Source organism: Tympanuchus pallidicinctus, unplaced genomic scaffold (genome assembly GCF_026119805.1).
Source record: "Tympanuchus pallidicinctus isolate F22 unplaced genomic scaffold, pur_lepc_1.0 scaffold26, whole genome shotgun sequence".
In the NCBI taxonomy this organism is placed as follows: domain Eukaryota; kingdom Metazoa; phylum Chordata; class Aves; order Galliformes; family Phasianidae; genus Tympanuchus; species Tympanuchus pallidicinctus.
The window spans coordinates 9,738,717-9,753,920 of NW_026294743.1; the positions used below are offsets into that span (position 1 = coordinate 9,738,717).

Genomic DNA, 15,204 nt, shown 5'->3' on the forward strand with positions numbered 1-15,204 from the left:
TGTGAATGATGGACCACAAAGTTAATTAAAAATCATTACTATGGAGGGATGTTGGGCTTAAAAAAAAAAAATGTTCTGAGACCTTAAAAGCCAGCTGAAAGACCTTTAAAAAATGTATCCCTAAGACTGCAAGTGTGGACCCCTCCTATCCTACATGGTGAAAAGAAAATAGAAAGGAAACATGGAAGAGTTAATTAGTACTGCAAATCTGAAAAGCAGCTCTTAATATGACACTGATTATAAATCATGCTATCTATCACTCTGCCAGTGCCGTTCACGACTGACATTCGCCTCTACCCATCCCAGTTCATTTAATTCCTCTTGGATTGCTATTATTTCTAGCTATCATGTCACAGTACTAAGTGACAGCTTTTCTTTCTCCCACTCTCTTTATTAGACAGGATAATACAGCATTCATCTTTTGTATGGTTAAACATTATGGAGCTAGGATGGCTAAGATTTTCAGTTTGAATGTGTGATGTGATACAGATCAAGCAAACAACCATTAAGAATGTGCTTCATTGCTATTTTTCCTCCCCACCTGAATTTTCTCTCCACTTTCTGACCTGCCTACATAGTGTAAATAGTTTTCTTTTGCCATATTGCCATTTCTTATTTGGCAATTCCTTTTTAAAAATGTCTTTCATTTCTCTTTGGTCCTTCATTTTCCCTTAACCCTACCCCCAGTTTCCAAGTCCTACCTTATTTCTTGCTCCTTCCGTCAGGATCTTCTTGTTGCCGTCTTCAGAGTTCTCCTGTTACTTTGCTTTCCTGCCCATTTTCAGCACCCTGTCTTATCTCTCCCATCCCTCCCAAACGGCCTACATCTGAATCTGAAGTTCCTCATCCCAACATGTTGCCAGAAACAGATCTGTCCCCACGCTGACCAACAGAGATGCAGTTGGTACTAGAGAAGATGAACTGAGGGTTCACCTCTGAAGTGGCTTTTGAATGAAGGTGAAGCAGTAGGAACAGCAGAGATGGGCTCAAGTTCCTTGAGATGAACAGAGATCCCTGATTTAATGCAGGAATGAAATTCTCTTATAGCGAGTACCTAAAACACCAGGGCTGGTCACCAGCTGAAGCAGATCTAGAGCTTTGAGATACCTGGCTGACAGACAAGCTCAGTCAACAGCCACCATTTTTCCACATTACCACCCTCTCCTCCCCAAGCACAGATGAAACTTTCCATGCATTTAAGAGTGGCCCCAAAGAACATTGGATCATTTTCCTCAATTACGTGAATCTGAAATTACTGACCGGATTTACCTTTTTCCTCTCTATTTCTTTTTTAAACAGAGGATGAGATAAGAAGCAGCAGAGTTACATGAACAAGGTCCTGAGCTGTAAGGCAAGGGACAGGAGGAGGGGGCAGGGCAGAAAGATCCCTGTAGCTGTTGCATTTAAGGCACTGAATTTTAGACTTGTAGAAGTAGCTCAAAATCCAAGAAAAATCTGAAAATAGGCAGTACATAAACAGGCTGCAGGATCAATGACAGCTTGCAAAAACAGGTTGTGGGATTTTTATTATTTTTTTTTTTCCATTTAATTATTATTTTTTAAACTTAGATAAAAGGGTGTTGCTGGAAGACTGCAAAATGAACCTTCTTAGCAGCCCACCAACGCTGTTTGTCTCTGTGATCATTCAAGTAATTTGGCTGTTTTATATAAACATCTTCCTCAAAACTCGCCACTATTAGACAACTGCCTACTGCAGCTCTGGCCAAGTTTTAATCCCAGATTTATTTTCATGATACACCAACTAAGTAACTAAAAGCTTCAGACTTCTTTCATTAACTTAACTTTCATTTAAAAGCCACAGAAATATTATTGCTAGCAATAGCAGACCGGTCTACTTGCTAGTATTGTAAGGGCGGTAAGGAAATATGACAAACCATGTAGCTTAAATTCAGTACTGATTTTAATACTTCTATATAATGCCTACTGAAATAATTTAGATTGACTTTAAACATCATCACCACCGCTTAAAAACTACTCAACATTAATAAAGAATAATGGAAGGCAAGACGAAAAGTTGGGACAACTGTCAGTCATCTACAGAGCATACAGGAAAGCCACCCATTTTATTTGCAGCAACATCTTTTCCAATTGTGAAGCAGGTTAGCACAATCACCAGTAGGTATGTGAAAGGTGTTGCTAAAAAGCACCGCTGAGTAATTGACAAAGAAGTGACCTAAGTGAGAAAACCAACGTAGAAAAATAATATTGCACAATTTGACTTGAAAAAGTTCACGTTGGATGCCTCTATAGAAATAAAACAACTACAGCAAGTTGAAAAAACCTGAAATACCAAAAGACAAATAGAGGAAAGTGAGCAGTAAATGAGAGTCGAGTCCAAAATAGATAATGAAAATGCTAAAGTCAGTGTGAAGCTCTGGAAAGAACATTTCATTAAGCAAGAGCAGAATACCACAGGCATTTTCAATGTCTCTGAAGAGAAATATATATATTCAGAATCCCAAAGGGAAAGAAATCCATGAAAAAAATAAGAAGGGATTTTTAAGATTAAAGAAACAAAAGGATATATCTTGGATAAATATGGAAGGACAGCATAGTAATCTGTACATATCTAAAGGGTGTGAACATCAGGTGGTGAGAAGAATTACTGAGGATGAAATGAAGGGCACATAAATGGAAGCAGTAAGATGAAAGCAGTAATACCAACTTAGGGATGAATAAGGACAAAATTTCCTGCAGTAAATTATAATGCAGAACGAATCCTCTGAAGAGGTGGAAGTCTAGATTATGGTTCACAAGAAAAGTGCATCTGACAATGCTACTAGATAAATCAGCCCAACACTGGCAAAGTGATATCTTGGAGGAAATGACATCTCTCATCCTGGACATCTAGATTGTGATAATTCCTTATTTAGCTACTACTACAGTGACTGTAGTAACCACACGTAGTTCACTGTAAACTTGAGAAGCTATGGGAAGAGTATGAAAAGAATGAAAAAGCAAGGGAAAATATTTACTCTTAACAGACTGAATCTTACTCTGTAAGACACTTCTGTGTTTATAACCTGAGATAAGCCTGCCATTTGAGACTGATGCTTTTCATTAGACTCTGACATCACCTTACCTTTTGTATTTCCGATACAATCTCAAACCTGCTTCAGTTTTAGTACGACTGTTGCTTTTTGTTCGCTCACCTGCTCCGCTCCGCCTAGTGCTCATTTCTGCCACGTAGCTCCACTCATTTGTATTGGCATCGTAGCATTCGACTGAACTAAGGCACTGACGTGATGCCCCATCATAGCCACCAACTGCATACAGTTTACCTGTAAGGGTAAGCGAGAAAAACCTGGACATTTCTGATGCACATGGATTAAGTACACTGTTAAACATGCAAAGGGAAAGTCGCCGTTCTGAGTTAGCTGCCCACTACTCGTATCAATCACAGAATCACAGAATCACAGAATCACCCGGGTTGGAAGGGACCTCAAGGATCATGTAGTTCCAACCCCCCTGCCCAGCAGGGCCACCAAACATCCACATTCAGATCAGGTTGCCCAGGACCCCGTCCAACCTGGCCTTGAACACGTCCAAGGACGGGGCATCCACAACCTCCCTGGGCAGCCCGTTCCAGGGCCTAACCACTCTCCTTGTGAAGAACTTCCCCCTAACATCCAACCTAAATCTTTCCTCCTTCAACTTGGATCCATTTCCCCTAGTCCTGCTGTTGTCAGCCCTTCTGAAGAGTTTACTCCCCTCCTGGGTGTAGGTTCCCTTCAGGTATTGATAGGCTGCAATGAGGTCACCCCGCAGCTTCTCTTCTCCAGGCTGAACAAGCCCAACTCCCTCAGCCTGTCCTCATAGGGGAGGTGCTCCAGCCCTCTGATCATCTTAGTCGCCCTCCTCTGGACCCTTTCCAAGATCTCTGTCTTTCTTGTACTGAGGGCTCCACACCTGGACACAGTACTCCAGGTGGGGCCTCACAAGAGCCGAGTAGAGAGGGACAATCACCTCCCTGTCCCTGCTGACCACCCCTCTCCTGAGGGAGCCCAGGATCCCATTTGCCTTTCGAGCTGCCAGAGCGCACTGCTGGCTCATGTTCAGTCTCTCGTCCATCAGGACCCCCAGGTCCTTCTCTGCAGAGCTGCTCTCAAGGCCCACTCCTCCCAGCCTGTACGGGTGCCTGGGGTTCTTCCGGCCCAAATGCAAAACCTTGCACTTTGCTGTGTTGAACCTCATTAGGTTCACCCGAGCCCAGCCCTCAAGCCTGTCGAGGTCCCTCTGAAAATTGCTGTGAGTTTCTATTTTTGCACGTAGTTCACGATAATACACTGTGGTTCCTGTCATTTTTAGGAGGTAAAAGACAGCTTTTGTATCTAACAAGAACAGCGCAAGTCAAAAGACTTTGAACTGCCTAGCTGACATATAAAGGCACTTGACTCTGGTTTTAACTAAGAGTTGTTCAAAGGCCAACTAATTCAAGTGTATCCAACACTGCTAGCTCACTTAAAGGCTCCCTAAAAACCTCAAAAAAATTCAGATGAAAATTACTTGTATACTCTCCATTTTTAGATAAGGAACAGCAGTGGCTCCTATGCAGTTAAAAAATGAAAAAGTGCCTAAAACTCTTTGCGTTGCACAAGCAACAACCAAGCTATTCACCACCAAGTTGCCCTTGAACGCCAGTCACCCACAGATAACAGAGTTAACAGTACAGAGTTACGTCACTGAAGACCAATTTCAATGCTCACTGCTTCAGCAAACAGGCTCTTTATCTTTGCTGACATGCATAATACAGAGCACGCACGGTTAGCACCTATTGTTGGTTGGCCTTAGGCACATCTGATACACAGCTGAAACCCTGAAAAAAGAAAACCCTATGCTAAAAGCTGGCCAAAACAAAGTAGAATGCCTATGTTGAGCTCACACCATTTGAATGACAGGGTTGAGAGGAAACCAAAATCTGAAGTCGGTGAAAAAAGGCAGTAAGGTAAATGATTGCATTTCTCCTCCTCATTTCTAATGTTACTTGTCAACTTACCTCCAACAACACCCACTCCAACACTACTTCTTCTTGTGTTCATTGGAGCTACATGAAACCACTCATTAGTCTTTAAGTTGTAAACTTCAACTGATGATAAACCTGTGAAAACAAGATAACAGTAAGTCCTCTACAAATCTAGATGCAACATGTCGTGTATCTTCCAGGAGGTTCTCGATATCTGTCAATTCAAATTAATTTTAAACTTAACTACTTTGCAAAAGGTACAACTGGTAGCCTTCAGCTGGCCAAATACAGTCACCATATTCTTGGTGTCTGCAAATGGACAAATCAGTAAAAGCTTGGGGAACTTGGAAAAATTTTCCCTGGGATTTATTTCTCTTTAAATAAAACGTTCTCTACTACGTACACATCAGTAGCAGCTATTAAAGGAAGAACCTCCAGACAAAAGGTTTAACATACCTGCGAAGCAAATGACTGTATGCTTTCCCACAGTTCAGACAACATTGTTTATAACCCTGTTTACACCAGACACAAACTCAGAGGTGTAATTTTTCTGCTCACAGGCTCCTTGAGGTACGGACTTAGACTGTAGAAGTAATACTGAAAGGGAACTTGTCCAGGCAATATGCCTAAAGCCTTAGATGGAAAAGAACAGCCTGCAGCTCAGCACTGGGTAGAAGGATGAGACCACTAAAGCATGCTCCAACCACAAGGTGCTAGGCTATCCTCGCCATTCCTTTCATCACAGGTAAGAGATAGTCATATTTGATACAGTTGCATCAAGAGTAGAGAAAACTTATGAGCAGAAAGTAAAGGCAAAGATACCTGTACTCCCATCAAATCCTCCCACAGCATAGAGAAGTCCATTTAATACAGCTGCTCCCAGGGTGCTTCTCCTGTCTTGCATATTAGCAACACTCGTCCACTGGTCCTTCACCGGATCATAGGAATCTACTGTGCGAACTCTTAATGAACCATTGAAACCACCAACAGCATAAACCATGCCTCCCATGTACACCATTCCTAGAGCAGGAAAACAAAGAAGAAAGTTGAGCATTTTAATCTGTTTCTTAAATCATTTCATTCTGTACTTCAGGTATGCAGATACTGGACACAATTTACAGTACTCACTACACAGATTTTTGACACTGTCACAGAGCCACACTTCCTTCAATTTAAGTACTAGAAGTTGTGATACTTTTTGTTATTAATGGCTCACGCTCCTGAAAGTGATGCTTAATGAATTTCTTCTTGCTTAGCTATCTCAAATATTTTAAGATCACACTTTCACCAGTTTGGTATCAGCTGGTCATTTCTTCCCATTCGTCACCTAACATAATAATACTAAGGTATGTTAGTAATAGAATTGCTAATTATCATAATGTATTAGTATTTTCTTGTATTTATCCTCTGTATCACTGGCAGTTGATGTAATTTACTCTCAGATTATGAACTGAAATACCAATTAAGTTCAAATCATCAAACTTGTGTCTATCTAGATTAGCAAGTACATCATTCCCCATCTGCAGCACTGCACCCAGGCCTGGGGCCCCCAGCACAGGAAGGACATGGAGCTCTTGCAGCGGGTCCAGAGGAGGCACTGAGATGAGCAGAGGGCTGGAGCAGCTCTGTGTGAGGAAAGGTTGAGGGAACTGGGCTTGTTTAGCTTGGAGAAGAGAAGGCTCCAAGGAGACCTCATTGTGGCCTTCCAGTGCTTGAAGGGAGTGGATAAACAGGAGAGGGAAAGGCTGTTAATGAGGGTGGATAGTGATAGAACAAAGGGAATGGTTTTAAACTGAGACAGGAGAGCTTTAGGTTAGATATTAGGAGGAAGTTTTTCCCCCAGAGGGTGGTGAGGCACTGGCACAGGTTGCCAAGGAGGCTGTGGATGCCCCATCCCTGGAGGCATTCGAGGCCAGGCTGGATGTGGCTCTGGGCAGCCTGGTCTGCTGGTTGGTGACCTGCACACAGCAGGGGATTGAAACTAGATGAGCTTTGTGGTCCTTTTCAACCCAGGCCGTTCTAAGATTCCATGATTTAAATTTTACGGATGATCACTGAAGTCAAGACTTGGCTCTTCTCAGATAACTATTTTCAATTACTGTTTGAAATGGAGTAAGAAGCTTTATGTGAACAGCTGAAGTCTGAAGCATTAATCAACATAACAAAATATTGGGCATTATTTACCTGCTCTACATCTTCTGGAAGGCAACTCAGCCACCTGATGCCAGCGTTCCTCTTTAAAATCATAGCATTCCACACTGCGAATTGCCTTTGGTGCCTGTCCTCCAACTACCATCATCAACTGAAAGGGAGATGATATTTATTAAGTATTTGTAAATATGAGAGCACCTGTTTTTAAAAACCAAAGGGTGATCCTCCTAGAAAAGCAATTTGGGCCTCGCAACGTAGGCATAACTCCTTTTTCAAAAAACACAATTATTAACTCTGTCCAGAGAAAATATCTCAGGTACAAAAGCAGGCAGTAACAAGAATTTAAAGCTCTCATGAACGAGGCACAATTCTGCTCCACTTTCACCTCATACCCAGAATGCAGGTAGGAGAATTCGGTAGCTGTGATGTTCAATGGCACTGTGAACATCCATCATAGAACAGCCGTATTTGGTTCCTTGGAGGTAAAAGTGCTAGGAAAAAAGTGAATCTCCTTTTCCATTATTGCAGTTGCCATAAGAGCACAACAAAACTTCTTTATCACTGGATAGAACATTTTATACACACACACATGCACACTCTTTATTTTAAATGAGCAGAATTTTATACTTTGGAACAAAATAAAGCGCCATGACTCAGAAGCATGGGTCCATTTTTTAATTTAATTTTATTTTTAAACCAGGCTTACTTGGTCAACAACAGGATCATCACCTTGTGTGTTTCACAAATGCTAAAGAACTTCCTCAAAATATATATTTTGGAGAGAAAGGCAGAGCAGGAAGGAAAAGAACTGTTCCACCAGTTACATGGATTGTAAAGCTAATGACTTCTTGTATTTTTTTTAGACACTCTATTCTGCTATTCATTATTTTACTGGACTGAGTGATAGTAATGCTGTCACATCTGTTAAAATGGAATTTGAAGAAATAAGTGCATTGCAAAAACAAGGGTCTTACTTTTGGAAGGCTGGCAGGTGTCCGCAGTTTCGTTCGAGTGCTTTTCATCAGAGCTCGTTGCTCGGTAGGCAGCAAGTGATACTTCATAGCTTCAATGAGGTAATCCTTACAAGCACTGCTGTTCTTAACCAGTATTTCCTCTTCAACTCTCTGTTTATTAACAGAAGTTTAACAAGATCTGAGCACGTTAAGGAAGTAAAACAAATCATACCCTGAAGTGTAATAAGGCCTGTATCACAGAAAAAAAAATGCAGTTTATCTTATTTTTCTACTAATAGTTTAACCATTTAGGCACAAATGTATGTGTGTGTTGGCAATATGCAGTCACTGAGAAGAAATCAGAGGATACAGATTCTCTTAATTAGTAAGTGGAAGAAAGAGCATCTGACAATAGCAAGCGACTGCTCACAATCAGACCTTTCTTGGCTCTTTAAGTACAAACACTTTATTAAAGGTAGACTGGAGGAGAGAAAAGAATTTAAAGCAGCCTGCAACAACAAAGTGGAAGAAATTCATCTCATAAAGACAGAATTTCTAAAACTAGATACTAGCAACCTACTACTGGAGCTATTAATTAACGTTAATGGTGAAATTGCATTTTCAGTCTTAAACATTTGACCTGACACCAAAGCAGTCAACGTAATCTCACAGAATTAACATATGTGAACCAGGTAAAGAAACATTTTCTTTGTCACCAAGCCCTGATCGATTTAACAGACATAATTCTGCAACTTAAAATCCTCTTAGGAATTGTTGTATCGAAGATCATATTACAAATGAAAGCTATCCTGGCCTCAGAAAATTAAATCGTTCAGCCTATTAGTATGCTATTAGTATCCAAAGCAGTAAATTACACGTGGCATCCTTAATGTGGCAATCTCTTATTTGACTGTGTGCATGCATACATGTGTGCACGTGTGGTAGTGGTTTCTTTTATTATTATTATTTTTTTTTTTTTACCATTAGCAGTGCATTACGTGACACCGTTGTTTAAATGTAAAACTATCCACCTGGCATTAAAAAAAAATAAACAAGTGTTCACGTGCTCAAGAATTGGTGTTCTTTTTTGCTTACCTGAACTAAATACTCCCGGGAAAGCAAAGGCAGCCGGACATGCTCCATCAGGCGTGCCATTAGCTCCTGCCTTACATCTTTGTCATGGTTTACCCATGCTATCACCGCTTCAAATACCTTCCAAAAACAAACAAATGCAAGTCCCTTGACTTACAAATCCGTGAGTACAAAAGTATCAGTCTGTCTCCAACATTAGCTTTTACTTTTCTAACATAAGGAAAGACCGTAGTAGTTACAGCCCCAATTATTTCTGTATTTATCTAATCAAGGGCAGTTGTGCTGCATTGACAGAGTGCACACAGTGATATCATTAATACTGAAAACCCAGTAATACTGTCTAAACAAACAGTACAGCAGAGTTATCACAATGCTCATGCTTCTCTTCTAGTCTTAGAGAACCGACACGCCACGCCACCACTGAAATGACTTATCATCATGGAGTCTTAGCAGGAGAAGCAGCACCAAGTCTAGTTTCTCCTGTATTTCACAACAGTTCATTAGGTGCTTGAGCATTAAAACCTTATTAGTATTGTATTGTAACAACATCTGGAGCTTCAGAGTATTATGGGAACTTGACTTGGTTAATTACACTTTAAGCAGATGATTCTTAGATTGAGAGTTTCCCCATTATAAAAAAATATTTTAACAGGAAACACAACTGAGCCATCATTATCAGCACTGAAACAGGCTTTAAAATACAGTTTAAGTTCATTTGAGCAGAGATGTCACTACAAACTACGTACTCATTGGAAAAAGGATAACAGATTTTTAACTGCTCACTGCCAGATTCAAAGGCCCAAAGCAAATGCCTCTACACACACAAAAAATCACTTGAGGCTCAAGGAGATCTGCTAGACTCACAGATCAGTTTCACAAGCTTTGGCAGGGTAAGATGTAGCTAAAGCAGAACTTAAACAACTTCAAGTTTGGTAGTATCAAGCTACCAAGCCATCTCCTTTACAATGCACAATTTTCACTTCATCTAAACAGCCTCATTAAAAATGGGCAATCACAGCAAGAACTCTCCTTGTTCTGCTGAAGATGAGAAGGAATTTCCATTGACCTGACTTTGTTTTTTCAAGGAACAAAGGCTTAAGGGATTTCATACAGTTGTAGGATTTCCACATGTGCAGATCAATTTTCACCAAACTGACAACACTTTTGGGAAAAATCCTTTAGACTAGCACAGTTTGTGCTTCATTTCATTAAGGAAACAACGAATTCATCCAGATGGTTTTCAGGAGCACTAAGAAAAAGCTTACTTTCTTACACAAAAGGAAAATGAGAATAGTGTAATATAGGTGGACTTACCTTCTCTTCTGAGGCAATTGTAAGTTTGTCACTGGATATCAGACTGCACACCTGTTCTACACCAAGATTGAGGTATTCTTCACTAAGCACAACGTCAGAAAAGTGCTGTTCTGTTTGGAGGGAATAAAAGTACATTAACATAGAGTGCTAAGTCACAGCAAATCAAGCATTGGAGTAGTAGAAGAAAAAGAGGGAATATGATTCCATATATATATGCTACTCCATCATACTTGGAAGCTGCAGCTTAATATTTCATATAGGGTAAAAGTACTTACATATAGTATTTCTATTCTTCAAAATAACTGAAATATTAAAATATATGCTAACAGTAGCAACCATATCAATTTAATGTTTTCAGTGGTTCTACTCCATGCTTGTCCTTGACAATTATTTAAAGCTCTTTTTGCTAACTTCGTATTTGAAAGCACACACAAATACAGCAAAAAAGATTCCAGAGAAAGAACACAGCCTGCATGTTGTTGACAAACGTTTTAAACCTGCAGTTCAAAACGAACAAGGGCTGATTCATTACAACTAACCAGTGGTTACAGAGGAACGTAGATCACATCAAAGAGCTGTCCAACAGGTTTGCATCCTGCTGCATCTCTCAGAGCTTCTTTCAGTTCATAAACACACTACATACCTCAGTCTTTACAAGGTGTAGGAGCTGCTTAATTTTTCCTCTTCTTTTTTTATTGTCTCAAAGCTTTAAACAAAGCTGACAAAACTTCATGAACTGGCTGCAGAACCAGAAGCTTTCTTTTAGCATAGAGCATGTAACCTAATCCAGTTGTTGGTTCAGTTACTCACCTGTCTTCTCCCTTCTTTTATCATTTCTTTGTAAGCTACTCACCTACATGCTAAGTAGCTCCATCCAGTTAACTGCTATTTTACCCTCTTCAACTGGGCTTAACGAAAGTTAGAAGGAACAATTCTTACAGGAAATTTAAGAGTTCACTCAAAGTTCAAGTAACGTTTTAAAAAGTTACCACGTATATTCAAACTAAAGAATTTTCTGAAGCCTTTTCTGCCACTCCACTGGTGGTACTGCAGAACTTGATGCCTGACATTAACTTCTTTAACAGCTGCCCAGAGAGGCAATGGGTTCTCCTGCTTGGAGATCTCCCAAAGCTAATTAGACGTGGGCCTGTGCAGCCTGCTCTGGGTGGCCCTGCTGGAGCTGGGGTTGGACCAGGGGCCCTCCAAAAGTCCCTTCCCACCTCAACCATCCTTTGGAATCCGTGAAGAAATTTTAGAGAATGCTGAATGCTCCCAGATTAACAAGTCCCATGTTTCAGGTTGACTTTTTCAAGGTACAACAGCTTTTTTGAACTGCAGTAAAGATTAGAGAACATTATATAATTTATAATGTGCAATATATAATATGTAAACCTAGTGCAGCATGATTTTTCTAGTTCTTTGTCTAGTTCAGCATCCTGCTTACCTTCAAACAGGCAATATAAACTGCTTCAGAGAAAAGTTCAAGAACACGTAACATACGTAAATGATAATAAAGCCTTCTGTCATCAAGATCTCACCATAATTGTGAAAAATTAGAGATAGGGAACCAGAACGATGATATTTTACCTTAACTGCCTTTCATTAAACAATGAGTTTCAGGAAGACACAATCCAGTCCTCTGACATCTGTTAAATTATTGACTGATGTGTCCCTAGTTTCATCAGAGTAGCCCTGCATCTGAAGTTCACACACACTTTACCATTGATCAGACTTCAGTAACATCAATGTGCTCTAATGCACATTGTACATGCTCTAAAAGTCTCAATCTACTCAAAACTGTTACTCTTTTCACCCTTCATTTCTATTCTAAGTAGGCAGTCATTGCCTTTTCTCTTATCCTACCAGCCTTTTCATACATGTAATGATAATCTCTTCAATTCTGCAACATTCTCTTGTAATACACACTAGTATTTTCCGTAGTATTTCAGGCTATGGAAGAGAATAGACGAGGAGAAGCAAATGGATTTCTATAACACTGCCATTACTCTTCTATTCCTTACCAATCTTTATGTCTGCTTGCTTTTCAGACTACAAATATGCAGTTTCTTGAGCCTGAGTAGAATGTTGAGAGGCACACTTACTGAAATAAATATCTGCTTAATTTCACTGTTAGCACATTACACATAGAAATTGAAAACTCTAACTTGCATAAATTAGTTTCATGATAAACCCCATGTTTTAAACGACAATACCATAAAAGGGTACATTTGACAGAACAGGGAAGCTGAGTTCAGAAGTAGGCAGAAAAGAAGCCTTGTTCACCTTTCTTTGAGAAAGCCAACCCAACTGCATCACATTCAACAAGATACACTTCGTCATCTAGAAATAATTTTATACACAAAAGACTTTAGTTTCTTTGCAAAAGGTGGTTTAGATTTATGACATGTTGTGAGGAAAAAGAAGAAATCCAGTCCATAACCAAAAGAGAAAGCTGAGGATTTTTGATGCAATTTGCAAAGGTGAAGCTGTCATCTTTCCTCATGCTAGCAAAATAATTGTAGGAGAAATTATTAAAAAAATACAGTATTTGAGTAAAAAATAAGAGATTATTTTACAGGATGCCACCTCTGTGCTTAAAGCATGAAGTAATGCATATGGCCAAGAAGTAGGAGGGTGCATTGCTATTTAAATTTTATTCATGCAAAAATAATAAGTGGGAAGGTGAAGTGAAATCACTTGCCTCTTCAGAACTGCTTTTCTTGTTGTCAAGGAGACCATCTTAAGTGATTGACAGGTAACTGTTTGGCAGGAGCCAATTGAAATGACAACAAAATGGATTATTCAAAATAAGAAATGAAAAAAATAAAAGGAAACTGAAGAACACCAATTAAATCTGCCAACAGTGATTTATCTAAAACCGTTCAAGCACTGGAGACAGGAGGCTTTTTTTTTTCTGTTCCATAAAAATGTGTATGGAAGTCAAATCTTTCTGCTTCCTTAGACACAAAGGATATCAGCATCTTACTTTGAAATAATATGATCCCATATTAAGAATTCAACTCCATTTGGACTCACTTTCATAACAATTACGAGAGACAAATAATATTGGGTGGTGTTTTCACCATCTGGGTTAGGGTTTGTATTGTTCTGTATTACTCAAATCCTGAAAGCTTTGACAATCTGAGATATTAACATCAAGCATCATGAAACTTCTGACACGACCAAACATTCTGCGCATCTCTTCCCCCAGACTAGCTGTGCTTTTATTTGTTGCAATAGGTAACGTTACTTCAGTTATTAACATTTCCTAGATAAGCAGATAGAATCATTTGGCTAGAAGTTTTCATATGAGGATAAAATACTTATTTTTTCCTAACCAGAGTTCTGCACACAGCGTGCAACTTTCACAAATTCATACTGGAATCTTGCCTGAGTTCTTGCTGCTTTACCTAGATATTGAAGCCAGCTGGCTTGAGAATCCAGCAGCCTGGAAGTAAGCTGGCTTATGAGCTACAGGACCTTGGCTCCCAAATTCCCACTTTCTGAGCAAGTAGAATTAGAATTCTTTATCATCAGAACTTAAACCTGCCTTAAAAATACGAGGATCCTTCAATTTCAGGAAGCTCCTAAAATATCTGTTCCAATTGCATGTGAAAAACAGATTTTCACATTTTCACAACTGGCAGAGACCCAGTTTGTATCTGGGGAGATGAAGATGTGTCCTCGTCTGCTCTGTACCAGTAGGTTGGGACTTCAGCTTCAAGAACATACTGAAGAGACAAAGAGGAAGTTCTTCACGTGAAAGCAGCTGGTAACAAAATGCTTGGAAGTACACTACACATAGCTAACGTGCAGAGCAAAGGAAGATAAGAGGAGCTGTACAAGTACCACTTGTTGGTACTTTCCATCAGGAGCTTGGAGATCCGCGTTCGTTCTACATAGGCACAGCAGTAGTAAGTGCTTGACCAAAAGGGCTGGTCCTCCTGGCTGCTGGATTTGGCCATTTGCACCTATCTGATGCCTGGTGAGAGATCTGAAAATAGTGGACATTTGACATCAATTACTTTCTCCTTTTGGAGCTTTTCCTGTCCAAAAGGTACACGTCTCGATAGTGTGAGAGATATTGTCACTACTTTGGTATTTCTCACTTAAGCAGGGAAAAAACACTGCATCTGAAGTTTGCATAGAACACTTCATGCTACAGACATTTGTGGATTAATTCACAAAGACTACTTCACTCATTTATATACCCACAGACAAAACCCTGGTTGATCTCCTTTCAATAAAAGGAATAAACACAAAAAAATCTTTTCCTCAGATGCAAAGCCTTCTAGAGAGTCACTGTGACACAAAGAGTGTAACTCATCTCCTACTTGCTTTTATAGCAATGTCTGTTCCCAGTGCTTTTCTCCACGTACTGAAAACTGCCCCCGTTTCTATTCAATTAGCAGCAGGCTTCAATCATTTAGCATCACTGACTGCTGAATACAAAAATGCTATTTAATATGCATTTCCAAACAAACTTTTCAATACATTCTATGCTTCCAGAAATCTTCTCCCAGTGCATCTTCCCACAGCTGCATTAACACATGAAAAATATGGCTGGAGCTTATCAGTGGCATAGGTTGCAGTTAATAAAAGGAAAAAAAAACCTCCTATTTTTTAGATCTTTGCATGTAATCCAGCATCTATTCGTTTGGGAAACAAAAGATCACCATCAAATACCTCAACTCTCTTTTGCAAGCATTA

General features: G+C 39.7%; 1 protein-coding gene across 3 annotated transcripts in view; it reads right to left on the minus strand.

Moving 5' to 3' along the window:
* The window catches only part of KLHL2 (kelch like family member 2), a 59,407-nt gene that overhangs the window by 2,936 nt on the left and 41,267 nt on the right, over positions 1-15,204 (minus strand). For 2 of the 3 annotated variants that reach the window (XM_052690175.1, XM_052690177.1), the window contains 7 exons: positions 10,495-10,604; positions 9,184-9,300; positions 8,110-8,259; positions 7,169-7,286; positions 5,807-6,004; positions 5,018-5,119; positions 3,174-3,302 (listed from right to left, as the gene is read on the minus strand). In XM_052690175.1, coding sequence (XP_052546135.1) covers positions 3,174-3,302; positions 5,018-5,119; positions 5,807-6,004; positions 7,169-7,286; positions 8,110-8,259; positions 9,184-9,300; positions 10,495-10,604 — 924 coding nt within the window. The remainder of the gene's footprint in view (positions 1-3,173; positions 3,303-5,017; positions 5,120-5,806; positions 6,005-7,168; positions 7,287-8,109; positions 8,260-9,183; positions 9,301-10,494; positions 10,605-15,204) is intronic. The other variant, XM_052690176.1, reaches the window with a different exon arrangement.